The sequence below is a fragment of the Lissotriton vulgaris genome, chromosome 5 (assembly GCF_964263255.1).
Source record: "Lissotriton vulgaris chromosome 5, aLisVul1.2, whole genome shotgun sequence".
In the NCBI taxonomy this organism is placed as follows: Eukaryota; Metazoa; Chordata; class Amphibia; order Caudata; family Salamandridae; genus Lissotriton; species Lissotriton vulgaris.
In genome coordinates, this window is record NC_141693.1 from 955,395,804 (window position 1) to 955,415,803 (window position 20,000).

At 39.1% G+C, this 20,000-nt stretch overlaps 1 protein-coding gene across 12 annotated transcripts in view; it reads left to right on the forward strand.

Annotated features, from left to right (window-relative positions):
- EBF3 (EBF transcription factor 3) overlaps positions 1-20,000 on the forward strand; it is a 177,254-nt gene that overhangs the window by 96,339 nt on the left and 60,915 nt on the right. For 8 of the 12 annotated variants that reach the window (XR_015295961.1, XR_015295964.1, XR_015295966.1 and 5 more), the window contains exons 7-8: positions 8,218-8,299; positions 13,230-13,374. Coding sequence is in view for 6 of the 12 variants with exons in the window: in XM_086922551.1 (XP_086778677.1) it covers positions 8,218-8,299; positions 13,230-13,374 (227 nt within the window). In the remaining 6 variants the exon portion in view is untranslated. The remainder of the gene's footprint in view (positions 1-8,217; positions 8,300-13,229; positions 13,375-20,000) is intronic. The other 4 variants (XR_015295965.1, XR_015295963.1, XM_086922555.1 and 1 more) reach the window with 1 other exon arrangement.

The following is a 20,000-nucleotide window of genomic DNA, read 5'->3' on the forward strand; positions in this document are numbered from 1 at the left end:
GACACATGCCCGTGCTCCTGAGAGCCGAGGCCGATCGCTGGAAGAGTATAACACGGTATTTTGGCCAGTGCTTGAAAAGAAAAAAATTGTAGTGCAAGTACTTAGCGTCCCAGAGTACCTTGGTTTGATACAGAAAAGCATTTTACTCTTCAGTTGAAAGTAGTGTATCTACACTGAGAAGTGCAGGTACTCCCCGGTTCAAGTTAACCCTTTCGCTGCGGCGGCTATTCCGCCGCAGCGCTAACGGGGCGGGGCGGCCGCGCGGCGGTCGCATGCTGGTGACAGAACCGCTCCGTCACCAGCCGCGGTTGAGCTGTGCTGGTGACGGAGCGGTTCCGTCATGACCCGCCCCGCTCAATACAACTGCCGCGCAGGCGCGAAATCAGCGCTGCGCAGGCGCGGCGGCCGGGCCATGACGGAACCGCTCTGTCATCAGCACAGCCCAACCGTAGCTGATGACGGAGCGGTTCCGTCATCAGCAGGGGAGGGGTTAAAGAAGTAAAGATGCTGAGCAGCTGAGGGCACATGCTCAAATAAACCACTGATTTTAACCAGAATGGGTGCGTTTCAGTATACTTGCACTTGGCTACTCCGTGTCCCTAGCTTGAAACACAACTTATTACTCTGAACTGGCTCAGTGGGATTCACCAAGTGATAATTTGATATGAACCCACGCGTCTGCGGAGAAATGGGCAAACCGAAAGTTCACTCATTTCAAGTTAATGTGCTTTTAATAAAAAAAGAGGACCATAAAAATAAATAAACAAGTAAAAAGCAGTAATTAAAAAACGCCAAAAGTTTCCTTTTTTCTCCTCAATTACCAGAGCTGCGAAGCGCAGCGCTTTAACCGCCAAGCCAGCTGCATTTCTAAAGAGACAATCTATTTCTCCTTTGACCAGAGGGAAAGAAATCATTATTACATGATTAGTGGCTCCAGTTAGGTGAAAAACAGCATAGTAGCAGGGAAAGCAGTGAGGATGAGTTGTATTAATTACCTAACACTTGCTGGCAAGATAATTTTATTAGTGATTTGGCCAGTGGTAAGTTGCAGCTTTTGATAAAAGCTGATAAGTCCTTAGTTGTCTGATACCGTGATGGAAAGGGACACTGTCAGATGAAATGCATCTCATCAGCTTTTCACTGACAACCCAAATTCATTCCTTATGTAATTGATAACGGCCCTGGCCAATTATTTCAGACATTACAATACACAGAGGCCCCTTTTACAGGTTTTGCAGTGCCGCAATTAGCTATGCTAATATCTCCTTTATTGGCCCTAATATTGCTCAACACCTTTTGCCATCCTGGAACCCACCAGAGCCCCATGGCCTGTCAAGAAGGCTGGTTATTGAGAAGGATAGCTTTAATCAAACATAATTGCAGTTAATTTTTCTCTCCCGCTCTCTCTTGCTGGCGTCGAATGCCATGGACTCCTTGATATTCCATTAAATTACAATTAAACTGCCTCCTTTATTTCTGATTGTCCTAAACAGCAGCATCAAGTTCTGTAACTACCCAAAAGAGCTGAGTGGCTGTAATTGTGTCACAGTTCGCATAGGGTCAATGTGAACAATATCCATGACGAATTTTAACGAGCTCCCAATTAATGTTGACAAAGATTTTCCTTGGATAGCCAGTGTTACAGAACATGTCATATACACTACTTACTATTCTATACTGTATTATGCTATGCTCTGCTATACTATGCTGTACTATTCATATCTTTATAACACATGTAAAATCAGTTTTAGAACTTGGGGAACCTCTCTTGCCGTTTTGCTTGGCACTTTATAAAGTTGTGTATATAAATATTTTCAAAATACAGCTGGTACTTGCAAAACCGGACACAGGTGCCTATAATCTATACATCTATACACACGGACTGTGTTGTCCTTTTAGAACAGTTCTCCTGTTAGGGGGCAATGTACAATATTACTGCTCCACCTTTACTTATGGGTCTAGTTACAGATTGAGTACATTACTGAACAGGGGAATATTTCTCTGCAGTGTATGTCCTCCTTTTGTGAATTAGTAAATTGGTGAGGACAGCCCCCCTTCTCGAATCCTCATTCCCCTCCTTGTGTATCAGATCACCCATTGCTGCTATGGGGTCTGTGTTATGCTGTGCACTGGCGATCTGGCAAGTGCAGTGTTGTGTATGTTTGACGTCTGTTTGCTAACCCCCTCCCAAGGTTCCCTCGGGCCAATCAATTGTGATCCGTCGGATGTCATCTCACAGTCAATACCCCATTTGTAGCCAGGTTTTGCATGTGAAGGCCAGAAAGACACTTTCAAAGCCCTTTTCAGAATTTGTAGCAGTCTGCAAGGCAGTAGTTACCATTTTCACTGCAGCAGTTTGTCTACCACTGTGCCTGAGAGAAACAAGTAAATAAAGCCCATATTTCAGGCTTGATTTACTCTGATACCTACTGTGAAAGATTATGGCTCTTGAGGGAAATAAAGACCGGGTCAGGGAATTAGTGTCCTTAATGGTCATTTTGATGATGGGCCAACAAGTGGAGCTGGAAACATACTGTACACAATTAAGCATAATGCACTAATGACAGGTTAGACATTTTATCACTGCTTTGCGACCGCTCAGGAAAATCATTTTTAGCAACAGGAGCAATACATTTAAAATATAAAAGGAAAGACTACTCGGACACTGGAGTAGTGTTCCCTGCATTAGCGGAGTATAAGACTGTTTGTGTACCTAGGCCTGGTAAAGAAAGGTGCACGTCTTTGACTGACGGCCCTTCATAAAAAGCCACCCTCAGTGTAATAGAGAACAGGATGAGCATTGAATACAGATTGTAGGCCTATTACTACTCATGTCTACCTCTCATCAATTAGAAACGCTTGAACCTCAATGGCGTTGACTGTGTATCCTGAAAGGGAGAATTCATTCACGGCACTATATTAGCTGATTAATAGGAGTATTGCACTATTTACAAACATTTGTACTATAATAGCGACAAGCCACAATTGTGTGTTGTGTTCATGTGCATTTCTGAGAATCTCTGCACCAAAGTAAATTAAGATGTAACGCAGAGCTAAATAAGCACGTTCATTTTAGTATGATAATAATTTTTAAGAAATTTAAATTACTTTTATAGTTGGGTGTAATATTTTTACATTGAGTTCCACAAATATAAATGCAATGGTATTGAGATTACTCTGTTGACATAGAAACTAAAGAGGTTATTTTGCCCATCTGTTTGTTTATCCTTTTGCAAGTTCATCAGTTCATCTCTCTGTCTTTATACCCAATTAATACTTTCTAGCTATGCATCCCTGGAAATCAGTGTTTGTCTCTGCGGTGCTTTACCTCTGTTTTACATGTTTTTATAACTATCGCACTACTTTTCTCTTTGACAACTTATTTAATCTATCTATCTATCTATCTATCTATCTATCTATCTATCTATCTATCTATCTATCTATCTATCTATCTATCTATCTATCTATCTATCTATCTATCTATCTATCTATCTATCTATCTATCTATCTATCATCTCTGCTCATCCTTAAGCCCATCGGTTTGTCTGCCTGTCCGTCTACCTTTACTTCTCTTGATTTCTCTCTCCCATTACAATTATGCTATTCTATCCAGGTTTGTGTCCGTAACTCTGCATTTCTGCCTGCCTTTCTGTGACTTTCACTCTCTCAGTTTCTTGACAGTTTCCTATCACTATTGTATACCAAAGAAATCTCTCCCTTTCTCGGTCTGTCTCTTAACCCCTTCGACGCTCATGACGAGCTCAGCTCGTCATGAGTTACGGTTCTCGTACGCTCATGACGAGCTGAGCTCGTCATGTAACGCGGGTTTTTAAAAAAGTCAGCGCGCAGCGGGAAAAGCCGCTGCGCGCATGGTGTTAAATTCACTAACTTGAAAACTCTCTCAGTATGCATGCCATTTGTTTAGGTACCAAATTAAATGATTCTCAATATATTCCTAGCAATAGATTTGTTCATGAAGTTTGTTATGGAATGAAGTGCAATGGATGGGTCTGCATTCCACCATGCTGATGTCTTCTACATTTCTATGTTTAACTAGGAGCTCACACGTCCAACATAGGCTTAGTCTACCGGTTTCCAGTGACGTTTGGGCCATTTCACTCTTCTGGCCATAATCTGCTCACTTTCCACCAATCTGATTTATGAACACAGGCAAATAAAAGGCAGAGTTTGAGAAAACAAGACTTACTTGTTTAAAATTCTCTTGCAAGATTGATCCGTGTTTTGTGATTCGTTGACAAACTCACTTCCTGAGCACAACAATGAGTTGCCGAGCAATGAGCATCAATATAAGGAGGAGCTGTTTCAATTTGTTGATTTTGTTTGAGGGCTGACCTTTTTGTTTGTACTTCATAACTAATGCTCCCCACCATTACCTGTAATGAACAATAGCACTGTTGTACGGTATAAAGGCACTTGTACAAATAATACAACACGTCCACCAGAGCCTTTCATCACTATACTTATTCTTGTGTCTGTGCTATCATTTCCTCTAGTTTATCATACAGACTGATATGCTGCTGGAAATTTCTTTGGGGCTTTTCTATTAGGAAATGATATCTCTTCAAAGTGCATCGCACTTAGATCTCTGCAATGTCCAGAGAAGCTTCAAAACTACACAATTTGCAGAATGAAGGCCAGAAATTAATACTAAGGGCCTGATTACGATCTTGGCGGATGGATTACACCGTCACAACGGTGACGGATATCCCATCTGCCAAAGTATGAATCCCATTATATCCTATGGGGTTCATATTTCGGCGGACAGGATATTGTCACTGTTGTGACGGAGTAACCAGTCTTGCAAGATCGTAATCAGGCCCTAAATACCAAAGTTGACCTCCTGTATGATCCTTGTAAAATGACTTCATCTCCCTATACCTACTTACCCACCACTGCCAAGAATGGGGAGGGGGTTTGGTTAGAAATAGGACAAAGGGTGATAACCAGACCTATATCCCTAATTATACATTTGGACAAATAACTATTTTTGGTTCTGTGTGTTTCCGTAGGAGGTTGGTATTATAGGTGTGCAAGAGTTCCATGGAAGTCTTAAATGTATCGCCAATGAGTGGCATCATTGTGCGCCAGTCTCAGGTTTTTACCTGTCCGGTGACGGTGCATCCAGAGGACTTTATTCCTTGGAGACATCAAAAGTCTCTGTACGAGTTGAGGTGCTAAACTCACCCTGGGTGCGGGAAAGCTAATACAAGCAGAACACCTAATACATGGATCACTCCTGCCTGGTGTCATGGCTGGTTGGTTACTATAAAATGATCTAAGCGCACTGAATGTTCAATGCATGGGCACATTAAGACACTATGCACAAAATGACATGCTCCTTGAAATGCCACAACTTTTCTTTTCACTACTTCTCATACAGATAACCCTAGAAATGCGGGCACAATAGTTACCTGTGTTAATGTGTGTTATAGCACATTGCTGTTCTGCACTAAAACGCGCCACAGCGCTGTGGGTATGATACATTGTGCACAACAGACCCTGTTTTTAACCCCAGATGTAAATTGCAAGGAGCATCACTTGTAGGACTTTTAACATTTAATTTAAAAAACCTGGCCGATCACAGAAAGCTGCCTCTGGGTAGCTCTGTGCACGAGGTGATTGTGGCCGAGCAGGCACATTTGCAGATGAACTGCTTTTACTAGCTTCTGTGAGACATGACATTTGTTCAGAAGATTAGCCAGGTTGTAATGTGTGGCATAATTGCACTGTGCCGGTGTCCCAGAAGTGGAAACCTAATTGCCTGACAGGACTATAACTTTGCAGCACGCTCTCACCTTGTTAGGTCCTTTTCTGATGCAGTTCAAATGAAGTCTGGCCGCAGGTGTGCCTAATTTACCTCGCAACAGAACGTGTTGAGTTTAATTGCACAGTGGTTGTTAGGAAAAATTGGTGGGTGGAATATCAAGTGACTTACTGTATGCTGATGGCAGATGGGCGTTAAGAGGCATTGTGAGCTAAGTGTATAGGTGAGCCGAGTTAATAAAAGATCCACATTCTGTCTTCAAAAGCGTGTAAAATAGTGAAGCCATGTGGTGTGTAATAGGATTTAATTGAATGGATAGCCGCTCTTTCCTCGAACAATCAGATTTTCTTTTAAGTAACGGGAAAATTACTATGTACGCTGGTCGGCTGAAATTATGCCCACACAACAAAACAACGTGCATAATTGCTTTCTAAACTTTATTACCTCCATTTAACGCTGATGAACGTGCAAAGTCCATATTCATTTTATGCGGGTAAAAATGTCAAGAATTTACCAATCAGTATATTTGTATTTGCCTTGTAATAGTTATGGGGTAAAGATTGTTTCTACTCGTCCAAGAAACTCATAGAAATATAGTGGTACATTTAATTTCATCAAATGGCTTTCACAGAAATGTTCCTCGTGTCTATTTTCAGAAACACATCACATGTATTTCTGTAAACAATTCCTTAAGCTACCACAGCGCTGCACCAATTAGTGGAAAATGCTAGAAAACATTAGAGACATTTGGCACTTCGACTACATGTGCCAAAATTCTGAGTAAAAAAAACATCAATACAAAGGCTACTAATTGCAGGGGCCACACAGTTTTGCAACGAAAAACACATACAAAACACACACGAAAGAGTAAATAATTGTAATATGAAGCGGAACCCCTTCAAGTAGAGGATCATCATGTTAGGTGTTTGCAAATCATTTTATCCTTCCATGCATTGTCGATATTTCATTCAGGTATCCCTTTCTATGAGTGCTTTTTGTGTCTTCCACGTGTTCAAATCAACCCTTCTGTTTCTCAGCAAACAGTGTTCTCATAAATGTCGTTTTCTGTGTTTCCAAAGACAGAAAACGGTGCTGTGCGCTCAGTTCCAAGCATCCAAAAACAAATGTTTCCCCACACATACTGAGATATTCAATCAATTCTGATTAACAAAAAGTAATTCATTTTAAGATCAAGTTTTTGGATTTTGCAAGGGGTTTTCCTTTTTAGAAGTCTATTGTTAATATTTATACTGTTTTGAGAATTATGCTTTGTATATTGATTTTAAGCCTTAACAAATTACATCAAACTGACACAGTGAGGGCCTTGTAATCATATTTGGTAGGTGAATGGTATACACTTTTTTAGTTCACACATGTGCAGTAGATGCACATGCTTATTTTTTATATATAAAGAATTGATTATTAGTTATATTATAAAAAGAGCAAATTTACTTAATCACTAACTTTTGGATCTTTCCTTGCAGACTCCCATTAGAGACTAGAGTTCTATTATGAAAGCCTACAAAAGTTGTTGCACAGTATATTAACTTACAATTGCAGTGGTAGGAAATGAGGAAATTGTATTTTATTTGGTTTAGAGGCTGCCTCTGCCCCTGTGGTCCAACTGGTGATTAGTTGATCCCTAAACACCTGTGGGCATCCAGGACCTACCAGTTTCAGTTGTTTTTGTTACATGCCTACAAATGCCCCTCTTCGTGGACATAGAAGTAAGACAATCTACTTTAGTGAAGACACAGAGATGAGCTAGTGCTATGCATTGTACACAGGACTATCCATCAGATTTATTACTATATCTGGTCATGAAAAAATATGTTCCTTGGGCAACTACCTAGGCCTTTCTACCCAAAACCCTCTCTACCAATGAGAGTGGAAAGCACCTGGCTCATCTACAGCAATCAAGGTGAAATCATCTTCTTCATGCCACCTAGAAGCTACCCAGTTTTATGAATCCCCAGGCATACAAATTAAACGTTTTCTATTCTCTATTTGTTTCAAATTCTGGGGCCATTATTATCACATTGTTGCCCAATAATAGAAGACTGACCCACATTTTCTTTGTATTTGTGCAACTCTTTTATACCGATCCATCCAGTTGGTGTTTATTCTTTAACACAATGTCATAGTAAGATGTCTGGCAACAGGATTTTACATTCTATAATATGATGCATCATTAAAACACACCCGGGTTACCTGGCACTTAAAGCACTTCCCTGAATTCACTTCCCTGAATTTGACAGTCTGAGGAATTAGCAAAGTTGACTTACTGCCATAATCTTCTGCCTTTCTCTAACACTTAATCATGACCTCAAAAGGTGCACTGAGATGTTTTAATGAGATGTGCTGGAGCTTGTACATTTATTAAGATTACATATTTAAAATTGATTTGATGTTACATTTTTATCTTTTTGTAGGTTTTTCCTAAAGTTTTTCCTCAAATGCAACCAGAACTGCTTAAAGAATGCTGGCAATCCACGAGACATGCGGAGATTCCAGGTACTCAATAAAATGCACTCGCAAGGAAATATCTGTTTCATTTTTCATTATTGCATTATTGGTTATCATTCACCAAATTCTGATTATAATTGAGCAAGTGACAGCTAACCACATAAACATACATGTTGGTCTTTTGTAGCCTCATAGCATTCTCACTTGGTTTAATTGGAACATTGATTACAAATGTGCTGGCATTATTGATTTGTTTAGATATATCGAAAGATATTAGGTAACATCCATGTCCCTGTCAAACAATTGTCAGGAGCCTAGGCTTTGAGCTGGAGAAGGGACCATCATTTTGGACTTTCACTAAACCATTCAGTTAGCATCACACATCATCAGGCACACCATCAGATCCATGTGCTAAGATTTCCCTTCAACCCCTTCTAAATCAGCCTAAGGTTAGACCAAAACCACGGAAGTTTCAACAAGACATTTTAGTTGGCCGAACATCGTGCCAGGTGTATCAATTCATACACTTCTCAGTATTTAAAATCCTTACTGGTTAAAGCAACATTTACCCCTGCAATAAGTGTTCAGATAAACTCCAAACCACTTTCTTCAGATCATCCAACAAGCATACAACTGTTAGAGAATCCCAGCCCTTAAGACTTTTAACATACCTTTAACCAAGAAAGAGGACAACCCCACTGTCTACAAAGTCTCAAAGAAGTACTTTTTCTCTTAATCAGCAACCAAGAATGCCCGCTAGAGTATGTCTTCTTAGCAGAACATGAATATATTCATCATTCATTATGGACCACTGGATATTTAAAATGCATGAGGGTATTTAATTTATTTACACCTTTGCAAAACATTGAATAGATGGATACTTTAAATGTCATCTGAATATTCTCAATATGTTCCTCTAATTTGTATGGTTTATTTGGTTTTACATTATGTCTTCTTTTGTCTGTTTTTGCTCTATACTATCAAAAAGGAGTTTCTTCATGCATATGATTGTCATTTGTTCACAGGACCTGTAATCATAAAACCTATTTTTAGTTTTGAGATTCATTCTATGCATTTTTCCAGGAAAAGCATGTTGTTTCATGTCAATTAAAGCATGCAAGGCTATTTTAACCTGGTATGGAAAGATAACAAGATTCTGATAAAATAACAAATCCTGAAAATGCTTGAGGTGTTCACAACAGTAGGTAGCAGTGAAAAAATACAAGGGACGTTCACATTATTTGCTAATAAGATCAAATCATTGATTATGAACTATGAATGTTTACTAAAGTAATATTTTAATGAATGATAAAGTATGCACATTGTTTTGATAAAGAATTGTAAAAACAGAACCGTGATTGTCAACGAGACATGTTAAAAGAGCAATCTTTGAAAAAATATTCCAACAAAACACTTTATCCAAGCTACCATTTTTCATGTACCTCGCCATCAGTTGGCACAGGTGATATTGATCCATGTGAGCGAAGCCGAAGGTCAAATCTGAAATGAGTGGAAGTGTCCACTTTGTCTTAGTGATAGCTAAAAGATGCATCAATCACAAATGATCTTGTGGTTGACAATCAAAGCAGGTCAGTAGTCACTAAAATGGCTTCCACTGGTCTCTTCAACTAATCTCCCAGCTTCTCAAAGGTTTAACTGGACTTAACAGCATGTCAGGCCACAAACACTATTTGTACGAGATTTCACTATCTCAGCACCTTTTTGCAGATGAATTGCAGGAACTATCCAGTACAGTAACACAAAATATGGTATGTCATCTTTTCTCCTTTTTTCAGCTGCACTGTACTGTTTTCCCCTGGTGGGTGACCTATATTTAGATGACAGAACAAAGACAGTTGTCTCTTTTTCCGCATTTTCCTCCTTCCACATCATGCCATGAGACTTTAAAAAATATCCTTTGCTAATGTGAATCTCTATTTATATTCCATGGAAGCCATAAAGTGCATTCGCTTCCACTAGGTATATTCTACTAAATGTAAAAGGTAGTTGATTTTAGTTGAATTGCCATTGTACTGTGATTTTGAAGACTACAAAATAAGACACAGCCCTATTTCGCAGTCTTAAAGAACCATAGGTGACTGGTAATCTTACTGAGGTAATATATAAAACATCCTAAAAAAACACCTACACCCTTTGCTCCACTTTAGTGTTTTTCCAGCTGATTGCATCGAGACAAGGCTACATTCCTAGATAGGATGTACTGGCTTATATTAAGTTACACACATTTCTTAATGTACTTTTATGTACCACGGTGTTGCATTCCATAGTATTTTTGTACTGGATTCTTCTCCAAAGTAATTGATAGTCTATTCTCACAATGGGGGCAGTTTCCCACTGCAAAAAGTCAAGCTAGTACATTCGGTGCCATATGTGTTTACTTTTGCACTTTATTGGCGCACCCTCAAATCCTGTTGCACCTTCCTTCGTTTTGCTTCAAGAGTGAAGCTTTTTATATTCTCTGACTTCCTCCAAACTTTGGTAGATAGGGCTCATATCCTACAGTGCAAAGATGCATGGATTCAAGAGTTTTTATTCCATTTTGTTTTGAAATTCTTAAAACCGTCTTTGTTAAGCGATCCCAAACATACCCGGAAATAACATGAATTGCGCAATTTCAACTTGCACTTAAAGATAGTTCCGAAAATAAATTTCAAGAATTGGATATATAGCGGTATTTTGGTGCTTGTTTGTAAGTGTTCATGGATAAAATATAGTCATGGATCACCTACCAGTGTAGGAAGACCTTGATTCCTCTTTAACAACACTCTGATCCTGAAATGAGAATTAGGATTCAAAAGAATGTACTGCATTGAGATTCCACCTCAGAAATGTAGACTTTCAAATTATCGCCCATGTTTATTTAAAAACTTTAAATGAATGTTTTCTTGTCTGCCTAAAAAACATATTTTAAAAATGCTCGAAAACCATTTCCCGAGTTGCTCAGACAAATTAATGAAACCTTCTAACAGTGAACAATATAATAAACCATAACCATCACAGGGAAACATTCTGCTAGGCATACCACGTTCAGTACAATGCCAAAAATGAGAATGAATGAAATAAGTAAGAGGTAGCCTGTGTGGGTATGCACATTTGTACTGAGGAAAAAGTACAATATTATTTCAAGCAAAACCTTAATTCATTGCAAGACTCTGAGGTATTGGTGCAATAAATATCATCTTTTGCCCCAAAGTTAAACATCTTTCTAAATTTATATGCAACATTACAAAAACAGTGAGTCGATACAGATAGCCAACACCTACCACTAAAATGTGAGTGTGTGTTTTCAGATGTGTGTGTGTGTCTATATGTATGTATGTGTGCTTAGTTTTGTCTATGGGTGTGTGTGCATGCACCTGTGTGTGTGTGTGTGTGTGTGAAGAGGATACACATGTGAGCAGGTCTGCTGCTAGTCTTAAAAAACAACTTTTTTCTGTACCTAAATTAATTTGCTATTATAATAGCAAAAGACACACAATTGATGGACAGAATACAGTACAAATCAAAACATTCACCCCCAGTTAAGAGATCTGGGTAAAATCCATCATTCTTTTGCTCACCATGCCACCCCAGTTTAGACCTGGCCATATGATAATCAGTCTTGACCCTGTGCCTCATGGGAACAGTCCAGCCCGAACTGCCAAGCCAGGTTCTCCCTGGACCGGAAACAAACATCCTAGGACTGGTTTCGGGGTTTTACCCCTCATCAGCCAGGATAGTTTGAGTCCAGTGGCACAGTGAGCCCAGGACCCACGTCTGGGCATACCTGGCGCAGTTAGGAGGATAAAACAAAAGACACACAATTGATGGATGGAATGCAGAACAACCATGCCACTAGAGTCAAGCTATCCTGGCTGATGAGGGATGAAAGCCCGAAACCGGTCCTAGGATGCTTGTTTCCAGTCGAGGGAGGACCTGGTCCTGCAGTTCAGCCTGGACTGTTCCCATTGAGCACAGGGTCAAGGCTAATTTGGATATTGCTGGGTCCAAACTGGAATGGCATGGTGAGCAAAAAACAATGGATTTAGGCCCAGATCTCTGTACTGGGGTGAATGTATGACATTGTTCTGCATTCTGTCCATCAATTGTTCTTTTTGCATTTGTCACCCGGAGTGGGACGGGTATGCCCATTCATGGTTACCATGCTCTCCATGCCACTAGAGTCAAGCTATCCTGGCTGATGAGGGCTGCAAGCCCAAAACCGGTCCTAGGATGCTTGCTTCCAGTCCAGGGAGCACCTGTCCTTGCAGTTTGGGCTGGACTGTTCCCATTGGGCGCAGGGTCAAGATTGATTTGCATATGGCTGGGTGCAAACTAGAATAGCATGGTGAGCAAAAAAACAATGGATGTAGGCCCAGATCTCTGTACTGGCGTGAATGTATGACAATGTTCTGCATTCTGTCCATCAATTGTTCTTTCTGCATTTGTCACCTCAAGTGGGTTGGGTATGCCCAGACGGGGCTCCCGTGCTCTCCATGCCACTGGAGTCATGCTATCCTGGCTGATGAGGGCTGAAACCCCGAAACCTATCCTAGGATGCTTGTGTCCAGTCCAGGGAGGACCTGGCCTGGCAGTTCGGGCTGGACTTTTCCCATTGGGCGCAGAGTCAAGATGATTTGCATATGGCTGCGTCCAAAATGGAATGGCATGGTGAGTAAAATACTCTATACTGGGGTGAATGTATGACATTGTTCTGCATTCTGTCCATCAATTGTTCACTTTGCATTATGATAAGACATTTATCTGTAATTAGTTTTGAACATATTTTTAAATATACAGTGCCAACAGAGTAAACAACAGCCTCACTACTGATCAGAAACACTGGTGTGTTTTTATTTTGAAAGCTGAAACAGTGCTGCTTACATTTAAACCAGATGTTTTCCCTAAGGACACATTTTGTGACAGTATGCCTTGTTTTAATCATTGAGAAAACACGTAACAATGATCTCTTTTCCAGGTTGTTGTATCAACGACAGTCAACGTGGATGGCCATGTCCTGGCTGTCTCAGACAACATGTTTGTACACAACAACTCAAAACACGGGAGGCGGGCCCGCCGCCTTGATCCTTCAGAAGGTACGACTCCTTCTTATCTGGAAAATGGTAGGCACACATTTACATGTCTTTTTATTTGCAATGCTTTTTCGCATCATATTTTATTTTGGTGTATCAATTCACAGTTCATTTACATGTTTGAACCTCCCCATGCCATTGACGATGCTGATCACACTAACAGCAGCACTGAGAGTATTTGGTTCATGTATCACTTCCAGATTATTTCCCATACTGTTTCCATTATGATAGGTGCACCCCCATCCCCCCGCATCCACTCTCAGATATCTTTCGTAACATTTTTAAAGCCTTGTTTTGCTTGCAGCTTTTCTCGCAGTTTCATTTATTTTATATTATTTTGGCTTCTCACAGTTCTTGATCCAGGGGTACTTTCTCAGGTTATACTTGTAAGCTTAAACGGATGGTGAAATAAACCACATCTGCAAAGAATTTATTCTGTGTTTCCTATTCCTGCACCACACTTTTATGATAAAACGAAGTACATTCTTCTTGTATTAGAAAAATAAATTAGAATGTTTGTGTTTCTACAGATTTCACTACAGGGCATAACCCCAGCATATAACATAGGAGGAAACTAGTTTTGCAAATAAATGTAATTAACTTTTAAAGGCATCTAGCTTTGGCAATGTTGACTACATCTGATTCATGATACTAGGTGATATAATGTATTTAAAATGCTAACTAATGCAGTTGTTGCGCATATGATTTGTACATTTACAATTCTTAACCAAAGTTACATGGATCTTACTAACTTCCGAAATCATGATTTGACCCAATCAGGTAATATTTAAAGAAATGTTCTAATCCACAAAATACATCTATCAGTGCAATCAATAGGAAACTGCTCTAACTAATTCACATTCATCAGACAAAGTGTTTTTCTGAAATGTAATGCCACTTCTTCCAATTAACACAAGGAAAACTAACTTATTATGATGACATGGTGTACCATATTTGGCCTGTTCAATGTTACTGCAGTCTGGCACTCATTGGTTGGCCAGAACAGTAACTGGCTGCTAACCACTATAAAGAAGTCCGAGCAAACCACTTTAAATTTCTGTTAAATGCCTCATTGCTCATTAACTTCAGGCAGTACATCCACAGTGATGAACGACTTTAGATTTCTGATAAATGTGTAAATAATCCCAAAGTGTCACCCTTGAGCCAATTCTAATCTCCCCAGCCCATCAAAAATGTGGCAAACAATTGTTGACTTCCAGATATGTTTCTGAGTATCCCAGCCTTTATAGACCTCCATACAAACAGGTTTACACCCTGCTCAATTTATTTAATTAGCTGTGATGGCCATTTTGCTAGATTGTAGATATGAGCTTATGGTGATGATTTCAAGCCCGCATACTTTTAAATTCATCAAAGGCCTTCAACACAACCTACCATTAATTAGCCTGTACCTGTTACTGAGAATGGAAAATACATGGTATATTCCTCAGTTAAATCACATTCCGAATGTTTAGTATGGGTGGTAAGGTAAAAATTCCAAGCTGCTTCTGGAGCTGCATATATTGACCTATACATACATTTTGCTACTTTTGGCTTTTTGACCCTCTGGATTGCTGTAACATAGTTTTTACAACTTTTATTTCACTGAATTTATTTGCATGACCATTCTTCTTTGATCGAGTATTTTTTAGCAACATTCCAAAAAAAAGGAGTGACTACATTTGGATATTATGGGCTCTATTTGGACCTTTAATTTTCGAATACTTGTTCCAGGATAACATTGAGAACCTGTTCTTTCATTAAGTCATAAGAGAGAAATTGCCCATTGAGCTATCCTTTCACTCTGAAATGTGGCCACCTGGTTGCATTTCTTCATCTAAAAATTGATATGTGTGTTCACTTGTTAACTCATGTTGATCTGAGTTCATTGGAGTGGACTTCAGTCTACTGCTATTGAGCTGAGGTGAAATAATGGGTAAACATCACAGGAGGACAAAAACTGAAATACATTTTGATGTCAAACATTAAATTCCTCCTCAAACCTTCATAAAAGCAAGATGTATGCCATTTCGAAATGTGGCATTCATAACTATGGATAACTCTCTTGTTCATTCAGTGTGGATATGTAAGTCTTCTTCTGGCAATCCCTCTCTTGTGGTATATGTTTAAACATCATTAGGAAGTAAACTTAATGTTACAGATCTCTCTATAAGGACCTGGGGACTTTGGTCAACCATTAAATGGAAAAGACAGCATATCAATTTGATGACTGATTTATGAACACCAAGAGGAATATAAAAATTTTCTTCTCATTTACATAGTGTACGATCTTAAAGTGATAGCTTACTGAAGCACACACCAGCACAAGAAATGTGTGTCTGAGCAACATGTTTCATGTATGAATGTCTGTTTGGTTGGTTAGTTCCAGCTTAGACCTGGCGGTCCTATGTATATACAAAACAGCTTCCTTCCAAAACACTTTGTATAAAAGTGCTTTGTGATTATAATTTGCGTTTTCAAAATATTTATTGTTATTGCTGGCATTTCTATTATTCAGCCGAGGTTACTTGAGGGATAGTAAATCTTTAAGAGTTGAACTTTTTTAGCTGTTAGAAACACAAAACAAACATAACATATCAATGTACATATTAAGTGTGTCTCATTATCCATAGCACAGCATAGTCTAAATGTAATTCATGTGTCCCTAAGAACTATGCGTCCGATTCTTTCTCTCACTTTCTCTCTATATTTCCACTTACATTTCTTGCTTCCTCCAGCATACATATGGCTCGTACCACTGTATTAAATAAGCATGCATTATAGGAAGCACAAGATATTAGCATCAACACACTATGAATCAAATTTACTATTAATGTGAACATTCTTTTTAGTGCAGGTACTACTAGGATAGTGAGTGAAGTTTCTTTTTCAGTGAAGATGCTAAAGTTATAGAGATTTTGAGAAACTGAAGGAAAGTATACAGTGTGTTGTGAAGTAGCTGAGCGCGGCATAGCAAAATATTGATGTATGTCAGACCTATGAGTTGATCAGTAAATACCAAGGAAACTAAAAGTATTAAACATCTTCTGTAGAAGACATCAGCAAATGATGACCTGCAAGAAACAATAGCCTCTCCATTTCTCTTTGATATGGGAGAAAAGTGAAAAACATTTCATGTATGAGAAAAAAGGAGGGTGGACCCTTGAATCAGCCTACCTCTGGGTATTGCTAAACAAAGTTTTAAAGTTACATTGCACATTATTTGGAAATGAAAATATGTTGCAGTTCAATAAAATAATAAAGTGAGCATGCCCTTTGTCAACTAGCAAAATTATAGCATGAATAATATTTTAATACACTCCGAAATATTATTCTCAAGACCTCAAACAATCATCTCCAGACTTTCAGGTCTGGCATGGGTAAGACAAAATTAACAATGGTCTCTACCTTCAAATCCTGATTCTTAATAAGTAAGAAGCTACAATCACGTGCTGCAGCCGGACCTAATTGCTGTTAGACTATCAAGAAGTGTTGTGGCCCGTGTGAAGCACTTAAATTAATTCCCTCTTTTTCTGTTAGCGGGACTGGTGTCCGGTGTGAGCTTTCTCCACATGCTTCAACCCTAGTGTATAGCAGTGACCAACTTGTTTGGCCAGCCAAGGAAACACATCCCTCTCCATAGGACCTATAATCCAACACCAAAGACTTTAATTACTATGATCTCATTTCCTGCAGAGTGATCCAGACTGTGCATATCAGTATGACCTTGCTGGGTGGTCCTTCGTCCTACTGTAGTCAGAGAATGTTTCTCCCCTGGCAAAGATGTCCATGCCTTCAGTGCATCTGAAACTAACCCCAGAATGGGACTTTGTTTGGGTAAAAATGTCCCTGACTTATGGAGAGCTTTCTCCCTTAGCGTAAGAAATATTACTTGAATTTCCAGCCCTGCAAGGAGAAGACATGCAGGCAGGAGGCTGTGGTGGAATGGTAGTCCTGTCGTGGGAAGCCATCAGGCCAAGAATTTCCAGTGACTTAACCTGTTGATGCTCCACAGTCAGACACTCATGAGTTCCCCTGCTTTAGATGAAATGGGGGAACTACAAGACTGACTGAGTGGATGCTGTGTTAATTTTTACCATAGGTACTGCTCCCCAGTCTCTAATTGAGGCCCTGGGAAGCATTTCTTTAGCTCTGAAATGTCTGGAAGGAATGATTGCCCAACATGACACAGGTAAATGGTCGCTAAAACCATAATCTCCATGTGGTTGATTTGCATGCCACAGCTAGAGAAAATAAAGGGACAGAATAAATAGGTTAAGGGCTAAAGGGATTAGCCTAGTTAATGAAAGAGTGGGCTAGAAAAATGTACCACTCTGTATCCTCAAATAAAACATCTTTCATTCACATCCTCTCCCTCCCATCTCCTGTGGCTACAGCAAGGACACTCTTACTTTATATCCATGTTATAATTGGAGTCCATTCAATTTTGGGTTTTTCTACTTTGCAACTCATTTGAAACAACTAAGGCACCATATTCTTTACATTTTAATGTTGTTTCATAGCTGTGAGCACTTGCATTCCACCGTCCATTAGACCAAATAAATGTAGAAAAGAGCTTATGAGAAAACACAATAAATTGCTACAGGTTTATTACAAGTACATAAGTTTTCTTCCAGGAGACCCTTTGCACTTGATCATAGACATTGAGTCTACTATGAATGAGATTTCAAAGCTCCTTTATGGTAGATTTTTTTCTGCAACCAAGTTCAATTTGGTAACTTGTGTGGTTAGTCGTGTGGTCAGCTTTCTAGCAGCCCAGTGGGAAACACATAGGTCGACTCGCAATCATAGGGATGAAGCACCACTGTTACCTTCCAAAGCCAAAGTATTGACGCTCATGCACTGGTCCCTATGACAACTGAAGATAAATATTAAAAAGTTACTCTCCTTTCTGTCACACTTTAACTCCTCTTTCTTGGAATTTGGGGTTGTGAGTACTGTGATTTCTGTATTGAACATTAAAGGTCTCCTGAAGGTCACTATGTTCTTTTGTACATTTTGAATCCTAGATGTGACTTCGGTGAAGGTGGTTGTCCTCTTGGCATCCCCTGCCAGTGCCTCTACCATCCTATTGAGTTAGGGGGCAGTGAAGTAAGGGTGTAGTTGCAGGGCCCTGAGATTAATTTTTACACATTACTAGTTATCCAGTTGATTACTGTTGCAGAGAAGGAAGGTCAAGCAGGGCTCGTTGTGCCCATTGAGGTTTTTGTTATAATCTCCACTCAGAAAAGTGGTACACTTTGTAAACAATACTACAGATTCAGGCATGAAACAAATAGTTCATGATATGCCTCGTTTTTTATTTTACACACCACTAGAAGTTGAGAAATATGTAACGACTCCATTGCTAGTGACATCATAAACCGTTATGGTCGCCAATAACCACAATTTTTCTGACAAAATCGCATAATATTTTCTTTGCTGCGAAAATAATTGCAGAACGTTATCGTATAATAGAGAATAAAACTAAAAGTGTAATCCACCCTGATCACAAAATCTCTGAAAATTAAAAACTATAACCCAATATTCTTTTTCTGCATTATTCCACCCACAGGTGCATTATGTATTCATTTTGAAACAGTATTTTAAACACATATTTTATTCAAGGGAAACTTAAATGGGACATCACAAAAGGAGAATATTTTAGAAATATGTCGGGATGCACATAAAATGAATACATTTCTTTCTCTGTAATAATGGCTAAGGTATAAAAGAGCAAACATATAATAATTAAAGGTCGCTTGAAGCACCAGAGTCGTTATCGCCATGACGTATTGTTTTTCTCCTTCATATGCACTGAAGGTAGGTGTGTGTTTTGCCTAGCAACCATCGCTAATGAGGCCCACAATTAAGAAGGTTGAGTCCTTTCCCTTGTCTTGCACTTCCCAAGAGAGAGTAAACTAGCAACATTAGATGTTCAAGTAAGCATGCTTAGCTGTGCGGTGTAAGGATTTTGGGTGAGGGCCAAACTCAGACTCTCATAATGAGCTATTATGATCTTAGCAAAACACAAGAATTTGTTATAATAATCTGTATGAAGGAGAATGTGACACTAAACACAAAAGCCACATTTTACTAAACTCCATATTTGCGCCCGAGTCGCAAAGCATAGTACTTTTTGCTCCTGGAACACAACCAAAGATTCATCTTCTCTTAAATGATTATCCTTTATTTTGTTGCTTAATTGTTTTACTAGTTTGCTGATATTTACTAAGAACATTTAAATAGCCAAAACATCTATAACACAGTTTTACAAAGAGTGTAAACGAGAAAACCAGGCCTAAATTTAAGATTTTTAAAATATCTACTATTTATTTCAGTATTGTTCAGCAAACTTCGAATAAAAACTATATAACCAATGTCTAATACCAAGTCGTAGAACCAACATTGTCATACCTGAATATCATTATGAAATTGATATAAAGCATTTCCACATGTAGCTGGGAAAAAGCCAAGGAAACATGTTACTCCTGAGAGGCTGTGAGGCTAATAAAGTTGAATTAACCATTGCTATGATATACTTGGATTCAGTGCCATGTTCCACTCAGGATGTACAAAAAGCCATACATATTGTCTGGTGCACTGCCTCTCATTGCTAACACCTCATTATCCAATCATCCAATATTCACCAGCAG